The sequence below is a fragment of the Protopterus annectens genome, chromosome 3.part0 (assembly GCF_019279795.1).
Source record: "Protopterus annectens isolate FY-2018-M chromosome 3.part0, PAN1.0, whole genome shotgun sequence".
In the NCBI taxonomy this organism is placed as follows: Eukaryota; Metazoa; Chordata; order Ceratodontiformes; family Protopteridae; genus Protopterus; species Protopterus annectens.
The window spans coordinates 1,954,720,514-1,954,733,627 of record NC_056731.1 but is presented as its reverse complement, the minus strand read 5'-3'; the positions used below and the strand labels follow the sequence as shown (position 1 = coordinate 1,954,733,627).

General features: G+C 40.3%; 1 protein-coding gene across 1 annotated transcript in view; it reads left to right on the top strand.

Moving 5' to 3' along the window:
• NRM (nurim) overlaps positions 1–5,818 on the top strand; it is a 296,342-nt gene extending 290,524 nt beyond the window's left edge. The window contains exon 4 of the mRNA XM_044066029.1: positions 901–5,818. Within this exon, the coding sequence (XP_043921964.1) occupies positions 901–1,230 (330 nt within the window). The 3' untranslated portion in view covers positions 1,231–5,818. The remainder of the gene's footprint in view (positions 1–900) is intronic.
• Positions 5,819–13,114: the final 7,296 nt, after the last annotated feature.

Genomic DNA, 13,114 nt, shown 5'->3' with positions numbered 1-13,114 from the left:
TTATATGTTATTTTTGTCTGTTATTGTAGGCTGGTTTAGATCCATTGTGATTTCAGCATTTTAATGTATTGTGATGTACCTTTAAATGTTGATTGATTTTTTGGCACACTTTTTGTATACTCTTGTATATTAAGAGTGTAGAAGACTGACTTGTAAGATCTGAAGAAGCCTATTCAGGTCAAAGTGCTTACCAAGTCTGTTTTATGCTACAATAAATTGCTGTTTTAACTTTGTTTTAAGTGGACTTTTCGTTTTGTGTGAGTATTGGATCCTCTATATATTTCCTGCCTTGCATCGCTACTGTGCCTTAGATGTGGTTTGTTTTACTCGGATTGTGTTTGGCACAAGGAGCGTTTACCTGGTGGGGAGTGATTCTTTTAGGATATCTATATTTTAAATTTGTCTTATTCTTAATACAAGTGGGCACAGTTCATGCTGTACAGCTATCAATATCGCTGCACATTGATTATCTAGGATATTTTTACTAGGCTGCACATAAAAAGAAGTTGAAGCACTCACTTCTGCATTAATGTGCTGATATGTAAGCAGTTGTTCAGAGTCCATTCCCATTGACTGATGCAATCCAGATGGGACTCCTCTCTGTTCTTCAGCACTGGTAAAACCTGTGTCAAGATTTGAGAATCCCATAGCAGAGACTGGAGAGTTTTGCTGATGGGTCTTCAGTCCTACCCCACTAGTGAGGCCTCTGGAGCACAGAAAGCTACTCAAACTCCAGCTGCATTCAGAGCAGATGGCTGCCTTTCCCTTCTGTTACCAGACAAATTACTGTCTATAAAGTCTGTCTTCTGATGAATGGAAGTTGTGAATGAGGACTGAGTAATATATTGGTTCCCCTTTTAGTGCAGTATTGATGTCTGTTTCTTTTCTTGATTTCCATAGATTTATTACTACTGCCTTGGACTTGAAGATCCACTATCTATGAAGTCCTTGCGTGCACAGAGGCTGTATTCCCATCTTCGACATCCTGTCTACCTGGAATTTCTCCTTATACTTTGGGCTGTCCCTTGCCTATCACTTGACCGCGTCTTGTTGGCCACATTGTTTACCTTGTACCTGACTTGTGGCCACAGTCTGGATGAACAGGATTATCGTTATCTCCGAGTACAGCTGGATAGAAAGTTAGAGATCTTTTCTAGAGAAGAAATCACATACGGACAACTCCTCGCGGCCAATGGCAGTCGCAGCGAAAACGCAGATAAAGAGCAGTGAAGCAAGGTGCACACTGACGCGCATGTTCTGTTTGCTTTCATCCTCCTGCACTAGTGGTGGGTTTGACATGCCAATAGACTGTGCCTTGATTTGACCTTCTAGGTCGGAAGGACTTTTTAAGACACCAAAATGTATTTTGATACTTAGGGATTTTATTTGCTTGTTTTAATTGTTATGATTGGAAATTTTTTTCATTTTAAACCATGGTGCTTTTAAGAGCTTAAATACAAAGATGGGGGGAAGTAGAGTACTCGTAGTTTAAGTACTAAGTAAAAGTAAACCTTTTTGGTACACAAAGTTAAAATGTGGATCTGTGTATAATGAACTCATGCAATATTTTAGTGTGCTTTACAAATCGGTGGCCCTGAGTCCTGTTACAATAACTGGAAGAAAACTTTAAATTTGCATTCTGCTTTATAAACTCTCTTCCTAAAACAACCATTTTCAGGCCTCACCTTTCAAAAGATCAGAACATGAACTATAATGCTTACGGGTCTAAGTTTAACAGCACTTCTCCTTCACATTATTCACTTAAGGACTCTGAACTGGTGCTGTATAGTTCACCATTTGTAGTGTATGTAGCAGGCAAGCCTTATTATAGTCTCTCTTTTGTTTGTGTTGTTGCTGTGACCTGCTACTGGGTTCTGATGACAGTTTAGTGTTTTTTTTTTTTTTTTAACAGACTTCACTTTTTTCATGTTTAGAAACTTTTTAATTAAACATTTTGTCATTGTCTACCACCACTTTAAAGAAATACATTCCTACAGGAAAGGATACCACTGCTAACAAACATTCCATTGATGAAAATCACTGCCAATTTGTCCGTTCATTAAGACATCAGGGAATTCTCAGTGACACTGTGTCAGATAAGAGACCTGCTACCCTTTCTCTTGTCATTACTTTCAGTGATGGGCAGTTTCAGTCCAGTTCTTCCGCTTAAACATCAGTAGATACAATGTATAGTGGCTGTTAAGTTCTGGGATGCATTCTGCCCAGTTTCAAGGTAACCTGAGATGGTCCATCAGTAAAATTTTCACTTTCATGAGTGTTCACTGATTGGTCGTGTTGCTGTGTGTAGTCATCACTAGTGATACATGTATGTATGTTCCAACCCCCCACCACCACAGAGTATGCCCAGCATTTTATTTTAGGGCAACATGGAATCCATATCTTGTTAACTTGCTCTTTTCATCACTGCAAAGATATTGCTTTGAAATAAGTGTCCATTTATTTAGCATCTGGATTAGATTGCTCAACCCACTTCTTTCATTAGGTCCTGCACATTTAACTTCTTGTCACACTGTTTGCTAGACTTAATACAGGCTTTTTGGTCCCATTATTATTTTTCTCTACACCCCCTTTTTTTCCTGTGTTTTTCCCACTGTGTTTGCCAACCATCAAGCCACTCCTTATCGGACCCAAGTCTGTTTCCTAGGGATGAGGTGTTCCTTTGAAATTCCCTCGACTGAGAGTTGTACAGAAGAGCAGTCATCTGAAAAAACATTGGTGAACTTGGTGCTATCACCAGCATTGTAGCAATGACAACATATTTTATATGTAAGGTCTAATTCTTCCCTTTGGATGATGACATTGATGTAAATATCATCATAGGGGCCACCTGTACACACTCCTACAGCCGTCTAACAGGGACTGCATCACCAGCTTATGTTGTCATACCCATGCACAGGCCACTGTCCTTTAGATATTGTCCCTACCCTCTACTAGTGATTGATTTGGGAGGGGCAGCTTGAGCCAGATGGAACCCACTCCCACCTCATCCGTGATGGACATGCAAATCCTCCCCACCTGAGAAACTAATCATACTCTGGTCACCTGCGTCATAGTCTGGGCTTTCCTCTTCACCCGTTTTATTTCCCTTTTAGTGTCCAGTGTTATGACAGTATGACTACTGGAAGACCAGCTAAGGCCAGACATTATGCTGGTGCTGTATGCTTTGTTTCCCATGTAACTAACATTTACATTGTTTGCAGGACTGTTACCTGCTCAATGTTATTCCTGTAGCAGTATAACAGTGACACTGAGAGTATTCCTTTTCATTTATCTGAAAACAACACCAACAAATCTGAACCATGGCTGGGAGCAAACCATTTATTTACTGCTGCTTTTCTACTTTGGATTCTGTCTAATTCGGTATTTGATTCATACAGCAGTGAAAGAACTACATTTGTTTATACTGAACAAGGGTTTATTTTGAAGCCTATTAGCTCTTTGGCAGGAATATGTTTTGTATTGGTACCGATTTTACTTTTAATAAGTGATTTACTTGTAGTAACAATTTCTTTAAACCGATAGACATCATTTTACTTGGATACCTGACCTATTTTATTTGTATCTGCTAGTTTGATGTTTTTTGGACTCCTGCGTTTGATGCAGAACTGCTAACATATAGATACTGACTTTCTTGCACTTCTTTAGTAAAAGTTTTATAGATTTAGTCCTTCTTAAGAGGCCAGATTGAGAAATGATGGCATTGTTCCTCCTCCTGTGTCTAGGTTCTGAGTTCATTCAGGGGCTGCAGAATATCAGTGGTACCATTTGAAAAGTTTACCTACTGAGGCCTGTCCTGTTTAGGACTTTATCTAAGGAGTAAGAATATTGCTGGTATTTCTAACAATGCCAAGCCTTACCTAAGGCAAAAGACCAGTTGTGGCCACTTTGATAACCAGCCCATCTTCACTGCGTTCTTCCTTTATATACTAGCATTCAGAATGTCCCACGTAGTGTAGCAGGAGAGTGAGATTTCAGTGGCACCATTTCTGAACCTGTGGTGCTGCTTATGCTCAAAGCACCTTCCTTTACTTTATTGACTGCTTTTTTAATCAAGTGGTAAATATCCTCATTTTTGTAACTCCAGAGGAGTCTGATATAAACAATTATCTGGAATTTGTATAATTCGTGCACGATGCCTGTACTTAGATGATAGCTTCTTTTTGCATAATAATCTATGAAGCATGTTGGAATATTCTCATTTTCCGCATCCTTCCCTCCTGCTGACAGGACGTAAGCACATTTAATAAAAGGGTGGAAATGTTAGCTTTTCCTCCCTTTATGGTGTTTGTTTTCCTGTAGGAATGCATGAGAAGGCTAACTGTGCAGTTTCCTCTTCCCATACAGGATTTGTTTAGAAGAAAATTTAAGAAAGAAGCCTTGTTTAGTTCATTTGTTTTTAGATATGCATAGTCTCTCTGTATGGCAATGCCTGGTGGTATCCTGTCCCTTTCTTTATTCTCGTCTGTCAGTGGGACTGCAGCAGTGTGTCAGAGGCCATTATGATCTTATAAAGGAAGCAGAGTACAATAAAAACAAGGATGAAACAGAAAATAGTACTGCTATTAAGGTTTTATTTTCTGTTTTCTCTGTGTATAGGTTTGTCTGAGTCTCGAACACTAATTAGAAGACATACAAACTAGATCTTTAAATTCTTTTTACGCTCTATTTTATATGGAGGCAAAACAAATTTATACTAAAATGTGTAAAGTAAGCCACATTCAGGGTCATCTTAAGGCTACATCTTTCTTTGAGGTCTGAAGACAGTGTGAAAAGCAATGCCTTTCCCTTCTGTCTTTAGTTTCAGTCAGTAACTGTGTTCTGCAGATTTGATGTCTGCCTGTAGACACAGCCTGCCATGGTAGGCAGAAGGTAGACTGTGCCACTTTCTCGCTTGTTAATCGTATGCAGATATTTGTCATGCGTTGGAAAGGCCCTTGGAGAGTAGTTGGGGCAAATGTAAAATGTGGCCATTAGAATAAGCTACAAATATGGAAACCAAAGTTTTAATTCCATCCTCTGTTATGTCTACCTCTTCAGTAGATGACTATAAATACTTCTGTAAGTAAATTCTATTTACACACACTTTTCAAATACAGTATATCTGCTGGTCTTCAGCTGGGCGTGCAATCTGGTCAAATCCTTTGCCTGTACTCCTGCAATTTTCTAGGTGAGTAGGCTTTGATCAACAAAAAAACTCCAGCTAAGCCTGAAAAATATTACCCTGGCCTTGCAGATCTTTTTGTCTACCTTTCGATACACAGTGGTCTGTTGCAGGACATTAATTTCCACGTCCACATGATATTTAAACAAGCAAAAGGAAGCAAGGTTGGACCTTATGTTTTTAAACTGCTGTACCGTGACAAGAGTTACTAGCATATCAGAAACTGGGTCACCAAATATGGAGCTAAACACATCAGAGATGTAAGTGGACAGGTTTGTATGTAGTTAGATTTATCACTTATAGGGAAAATATTTCTTCAGTAAAGGATGCAAGCCATTGATGTAAATGTATTGCTTTGCACTCTCTTATTAGCTGTCCTGTACTGTTGTACACTGCTAACATGTGTGACATGCCAGGTAATGCTCCCCTTTGCTGGAGAAGTAAGTGTGGGATGCCGTTCCTTTTCCACTTTCTTGCTCATTATTAAATTTACACAGCTGTAGTTTCATTTACTGCTTTTTACCTGCCTACTCTCCAGCTTTGTTTTTTCTTCTTTATGTCTAACCTTTTTGTTGCATTGTAGTATGTTGTATACTACCTTTCTTTTGTTGTTTCTTGTAAATGTTTATTCACCAGTGCTGTGCCTGCAAATGGTCAATTATGATTGGTGCACTACCCTAATAAATAAATGTACAGAAATAATATTTACTCTGATTAACAGGAGTGTTACACGATTTTAACCATGTTGGCACACAGGAAGCAGTGGATGTTCTGTTTTGCTGCTTTTCCAGATGCACTGATTGATGTATGTCTGTCATCCACTTTTCCATGGAACAAGGTACAACTGTCTTCTCTTTTCTCACAAATGGGTAATTGCCATCCTGCTCCTGGAGGACCTATAAACTGCTTTTATTTTTCCCACAAGGGTATTTGCAGTCTTTTCTTGTACTTGCAAGCATTTTTAACTGCAAACCTATTTCTGCCATGCAGAAATATTTTCTAATTGTTGAGTAAGTAGGAAGGTGGACCATTCCTTAATGTGGCTACATTGACATGTTATTTGCTGGACTTGTTCGACATGGATATCCTATTAAAACAACTGTCACTTTGACGCATTTCTACTTGCTCAACAGCTGCATCAAGATGTTTCTAAATGGCAGATGTTGGAGATCTTGTTTACTGTGTAGGGGATAGCTGAATTTAAGCACTTGAAGGGCTAACTTATCTTAAGATAACACAATTCTCAGTTTGTACTTCCCTTTCCTTCTAATATGGTCTCTCATTTCCTGTCATGAACTCTCAGAGGTGATTGGCTGAACTAGGTGTGAACATTCTCAAGATTGTCTTTAGGTCCTCAGCATTTTATTTGCATGTGGATCTCTTCAATTCAGGTTTAGTCTTACACCATTATTTCCTTATGTTTGCTTATTTATCTATTCTGCAGCTGAAATTTTAATTAGGAAGTTGAGTTAACTTTGTTCTATTTCAGACATAACAGTTGTTGCCTAGGTGAGAGTTAAGACAATCTGATTTTATTATAATAAAGCAGACAAACCGCTTTCATTGGAGACCAGTTCTCATTCTGATTGGAGCACATCAGATTCTGTTTGCTCTGCAAGCCTTTTTTAGCAGCCATTTGTAATGTTGATTCCCAGGAAATATGGAGTTTTCTGAAGCTTCACTGACTTGATGGCCATTTTAACAGCGCGGTCTTAAGAAATTTCCTGTTTACTTAGTTGTTGTCCCTTTCTCCAAGTGAGGGAATGTTTGGAAATATGCAAGCACTGCACTGCCCTGAAAGCTATATTAACATTTGAATGGAAAGCTACTTGACTCAGTGATGTTCACTCTGTACACATTTAGTGTATCTTCCTTCACTCAGTCTTTTTTTTTTCCTTTTTGCTCTGAGGAAAACACACACATGCTTTATTATCTGTATGTTTAAAGCAACTTTGTTACAACACATTTTGTAACAGAAAATATAATACGTACTTGCAAAAAGCCATGAAACTTACCATGCTTCTTAAGTGTAAAAAGAACAGTATATGCAGCTCGACTGAAGAAACTCCAGCTGTACTCTGTTACATACCGCCTACTCAGAGGTGATCTCTGCCTGACATACAAGGCCATGTCCAACCCAGAATTGATGGACATGCTTCTAAAGAAAATCATATCCCCTCAAGCCACATGATCTAGGGATCTAAACCTCACCACAACAATAAATAGGAAGTGCTGGAGGGATAGATTCCTGTCCCAGAGACTTCCCATGCTCTGGAACAAGATTCCAATCTACATTAGGCAGAGCTCCTCACTAACACTCTTCATGAGGAACCTTGACGAGTGGATGGGAAACAGGAAGTTTACCCTGGGGATCACTTCACTGGCTTTGCTGGACAGAGGCTCCGGGAACTAATCTAAGGGGGTGGTGAAAGCCAGCACATTCCGGCTAGGCTTATATGCCTTTGGGCAGATAGCCTAGTACCTACCTATGAACTAAATAAGCAGTCAGTAGTGGTCAGGACAGCAGGAGCATACAGGTCACATGCTTTGGGAAGTATGAGTGTGCCACAGCTGGGTCTTCAAAAGTAAGAACCTTCAGTGCTGTTAGCAGATGCCGTTTAGTTACTAAATGCCAAGGGGTCTATTAAAAAAAAAAAAGGCATGTATCAAAGCACTGGCTTTCAGTTCATTGCACCATGGGATATGTGCTGTTATACTATTGTAAAAAATGTGATGCATGGTATTTCTCACTTGGGATACCACTTTCCCCTAAGTCCATTGCTTTGGGTTTCTTTCCGTTTTGTTGCCATTGTAAACATGTGAATATGTTTGCACTGGGTTTTGAGGTCCCATGCAAAGCCATAAAAAGCTGAAAGGTTCTGAAGCATATACAGCATTTTCTAGCTCTTACTATACATTATTGGAATGTTATCTGGGTCTTTTTGGCAGGGATGAACTGACAGACATGGTCTTACTACCCACAAATGCTTCAAATTTAAACATTTTTTTTTTGTTTTCTACAACAGAGTCCATTTTAAATTGTAATATATAGTGCTTATAAATTTTTGAATGTTCTGCTTGTAAATGTGCCTAGTAGACTAAATTTCTTCTGGGACATTTTTACAACTATTATATTATATATCTATTTGTATTCTGTAAGTTTTATCTGTGACCCAGCGAATATGCATCTGTCATGCATTCTGTATTAATTTCTCTCTGTTTCTGAAGTCTGTTGCTTGGGGGGCATGTGGCTCAAATAGCAATATATTTTTATTTTCAAAGTTTTAATAAAGTTTCCCCTTCCATCTGTTTAATGCATGCTTCTTTTTTGAACCTGTTATTGGTCCTTAAATTGTTTGGCACTCGAGTTTTTCTTTTGTATTGTTGTTCTCATTCTTTTGCATGTGTACTAACCACATTTTTGTGTTTTGCACCATTTCCTGGTTATGTAGCGCACTTTTGATTGCTTCATCTGTATATTCATTTTCTGCTACTTGTTAATTTGTTTGTACGCAACATATTTGCATAACCACAGATAGATGCTTTTGATAACTTCAGGTGTCCTTCCTTATTACTGTCTCAGTATTTTTCATTCTTGGGATATCTTGCAGAGGCTAGCCAAACATCCAGCCCGCATGCCAAAGCCTTTACACCTTCCGGGCACAGTACGTCAGACATATGTCCTATGTGCACGGCATAAGGTACATAAGTGATGTATGAGCACCGAATCCTCCGATATTTGCTGCTAATCCAATTCTACTTTGAATTTGGTCTGAAAGCCATTCACCAAGTTGGTTCCATTATTGACCATTCTAAAGATAAGAACCCCATCAAGGTCACTTCCTTCCTTTTTTCTTTGTTTATATGTCATCAAGGAAGGGAAAATGTGAGTGTCGGTGGCAGATTCCTTATAAAGACAGATGTGAGCAGTACCTTTTTTGGGTGTTCACCACCACCATATGCAGTATGAGATTTGTCGGTTGTTTGTCCCTAAGACACTTTACAGTCATCTGTCATTTCTTTCCATTTATTTGGAGAACCATTGCTTGAAGATTTTGGTTAGGGGTATCTTGGCCAAATCTGATGTTCAGCCACCACTTAAAAAGAAAGCCAAAAAGGTGCTACTGATCCTGCTGCTGTGCAGCCTCCACCAGGAGAAGAAACAGAGGACCATCCGATGTCATGGTCAGCTTCCTCTGTCATGATCCAGTTGGAGGCCAACACGAAGCTGTCTATCTGCATGTCAATTAAAACTGTGCCTATGTCTGGTGCAGATGCAGACTGAGAACCATGGCTGATCATTTTGGAGGAGCTTGGGGGTATTCCCTAAATACTTGTTAGGGAAGAGGTACCCTCATTAAATCTAGACATGGGTCTGAACCTCCTAGATTTGTTTAAGCTGATGTTTCTTTGAAAAAGAAGCAGAAGGCTAAGCTAAGTATCCCCACAAAAAATGGCAGGATTTTGCTCTGGGGCTTTTCAATACTCTTACAGCTCTTAAGCCCCCTTAAGGATTATCTGCTCCTGCTTCTGTTCCCTGATCTTCCACTCCCTCCAAATGCCCTAGGGATTCTGGTTCCTCTGATGAAGAGTAGACTGTAGTGAGGAATCATTGACCCCTTGCCCTGGGGTCTGAAGAAGAGGATTCACCTTCTCCTGACTGTCTTGTGGAAGAATTGCCCTTTGGGGATATGGTGGTTTGTGTAATGGAACACTTTGTGCAACTTTTCCCAGGTTTCTTACATTCTAAAAAGGTATTATGAACTCTTGCAAATAGATTCTCCTCTGCTTTCTGTAGTTCTTCCAGTGTTATATACTCTTTTGGATACCTTCACTGCAGCTTCTCAGGCTCCTGTTTTTCAATCTCCTGCACCTAAGAAACTGGACAGGTTCTATAAAGTTCCTGAAGCTCAAACGTTTTTATATAAAAGCCCTTCATCTGATCCTACTGTTATTTCTGTAGTCACTGATAAACGATCCAAATTGCTATCCCATTTTTAAACTTTTACCTTCTGATAAGGACAGCTAATAGGCAGGAAAATTAAAAAAGTTTGTACATCTGCTACATTAGCTTTCAGGGCTATTAATTATCAGACTCCTATGACTAGGTAAAGCCTGGCTGCTCTCTCCCAACTTGGGGGCATTCTGGCTGATATGCCTGATTCAGAGGGTAAGACTGCTGGCATTCCCCTTTTAAGCTTTGCTTCTCAGGTTGCTAGTTATTCTGTTAAATGCAGTTATGATGCTGCTGTTGACTCCTTTAGGGCAACTGCGTCTGAATCTTTTATGAGGAGGTATTCTTGTTTGTACCTCCAGGTTCTGCCTGAAGACACCAAGGCCAAATTATTGTATTCTCCCTTAGACCGCCAGAATCTCTTTGGCACTGTTGCAGCTGCTGAATTATTTAAGACCCTTCAGGATAAAGGTAAAGTTATGCAGGATTTGAAGCAAATCTTTGTCTTAAGTTTTACAGAGGTTACCCTGCTTAAGCCTTCATTTGTTTGTAGTCAGCCTAAACAGCCTTCTAGGGTAAGAGGGCTTCTAGGAGTGTTTTTCCAAACTAGCTTTCTCAGGGTTCTAAGGGTTAAAAGCCTTTTTTTCTCTGAAAAATCTGCTTTTATTTTATATTCAACCACTCCTACCATGCAGCCAGATTCCCCTGTCCCTCAGATTGACTTTCTTCCTGTTTGCAACAGAATAACCACAGACATGTGGGTACTTCCCAGTATCCAAAAGAGTTATTTTATGGTCTGAAAGCCCATTACTCCATTCTGAGGCCTTTTTCAGATTTCTCCTTGTCACTTCCCACATATTCCTTTAGTTCTTCAGGATCTAGTGGTACAGGGAACCATCCAACCCCATCCCCTTGTCTCAGCAGGGAACAGGTTTTTATTCCAGGATGTTTCTGCTTCTCAGGAAGGAGGGATCATGGGAGGTCCATTCTAGACCCATCCTTTCTCAACACCTTTTACAAGGTTCCCTCTATCAGGATGTTCTCTTCAGGCACTTTTCCCCTCTTTTGCTACCTCAAGCTTTTCAAGTACCCCTGGATTTGAAGGATGCTCACCTCCACATTCCTGTTCACCCTGTTTCTCTGTGTCTTCCTCTCATTATTAGTCCACTGCTTTGCCTTTTGGTCTTTTTACCAAATGTCTTATCCCTGTGGTAGCCTTCTGCAGACTTCAGAGAATTCATATATTCCTTACTTGGACAACCTTTTGATTCAAGTCCCCCTCTCAGCAGCTCCTGCTTTAGGATTTACACTTCACTGTGCATCTTCTACATTTTGGGGGGTTCACCCTCAATCTCAAAAAAAAAAAATCTGTGTTGACACCCTCTAAGGACAAAGTGTTCCTGGTTTGCAGGATTCAGACAATTCCAATGTTGGTGCGTCTTCTGCCTCCCAAGGTCCTCTCTTTGACTGCTTATTTCCAGTCCCTTCTACCTTTTCCAATCCTTCCTGTGAGGGAATTTCTCCAAGCTTTGGGGTACATGGCATCCACCATTCCCATGTTTTTTTTTTTGCCAAACTCCACATGAGGAAATTTCAATGGTATCTCAAGACTGTTTGGCTCCAGCATTACCATCCTCTGGAGTATCTGGTTCCTGTCTTGCCTTGTTCAAGCTTGAGCTCTGCTGATGGATTCAACAGATTTCCCCTGAATCCAAGTCTGCCTTTTCACGTTCCTTTCCCTACTCAAGAGCTACACATGGATGCTTCTGATCAAGTTTGGGGAGCCTCCTTCAACAACCTCAAAGTCCAGGGTCTTTAGTCCCATCACCAACTGGCAGACCATATCAACATCAAGGAGATAAGAGCTCTACTTCTAGCTCTCCAGGCCTTTCACACCCTTTGGGTTCCAGGTCCTCTTAAAGGTTTTACAGACAATACCACAGTCATGTTATACATCTGCAAACAAGGGGACACAAAATATTCCCTTCTTTGCAGGTTGGCTCTTCAGGCTTGGTATTCTGCAATCCACCATCGCTAGGTTCTCCAGGCATATACCTTCCTTCAGAGCAGACTCTATGAGCAGGTCCAGGGTTTCATGAACAGATACTTCACATGGAGGTATTTCTGGACATTGAACTTTGGTGGGGTATTCCTCAAGTGGATCTTTTTGCCTCCCCTCTGAACAAACAACCTTCCCAGCTCTATTCAAGAGTGTCAAATCCTCTGGCTGGGAAAGTGGATACCATGTCTTTTACTTGGAAGAGATGTTCCTGTATGCCTAACCTCTTCTTCCTCTACTACCACAGGTCCTGCACACAAGATCATGTGGAGCAGACTTAAAATCTTACTGGTGACTCCCTTTTGGCCCAGACAGCACTGGTTTTCTCCTCCTGTTTCATTTGGCCAGGGGCAATCATCACAACTTACCTCACAGGATGGATCTTTTCACACAAGACAATGGATCTCTCACTCACCCATCCTTCAACTGACACTTTGGATGATAGGGTTTTGCTTCCTTTTTAACACCAATTTTTTGAGGATGTGCTTCAAGTTTTGCAGGAGGGCAGAAAATGCACTACTAGAAAATCCTATGTGACTAAATAGAAGAGATTTGGTGTCTCAACCATGAGCTGGACCCTTTTTCTGTGAGGGTTCCTACAGTCCTTTTTTGTGTGAGTTGCTCAGTTTTGACTTGGCTTATTCGTTTGTCAGCCTTGTCCACTTGTGTGCCTCTGAATCCACCTCTTGGTTCTAGTTTTGAAGTCAAACAATTTTTGAAAGACATCCTTTGTATTCAGCCTCCAAGAAAGCATATTCCTCCTTCTTGGGAGCTTAATTCTCTTCTTGAGAAATTGACCCAGTTGACTTTTGAGCCTTCTGTTCCCCCCTCTACAATAACATACTTAGAAAACTATTTTGCTGGTGGCTCTTCTGTCAAGAAGGTCTCTGAACTTCAAGCACTACTAGCATGTCCACTT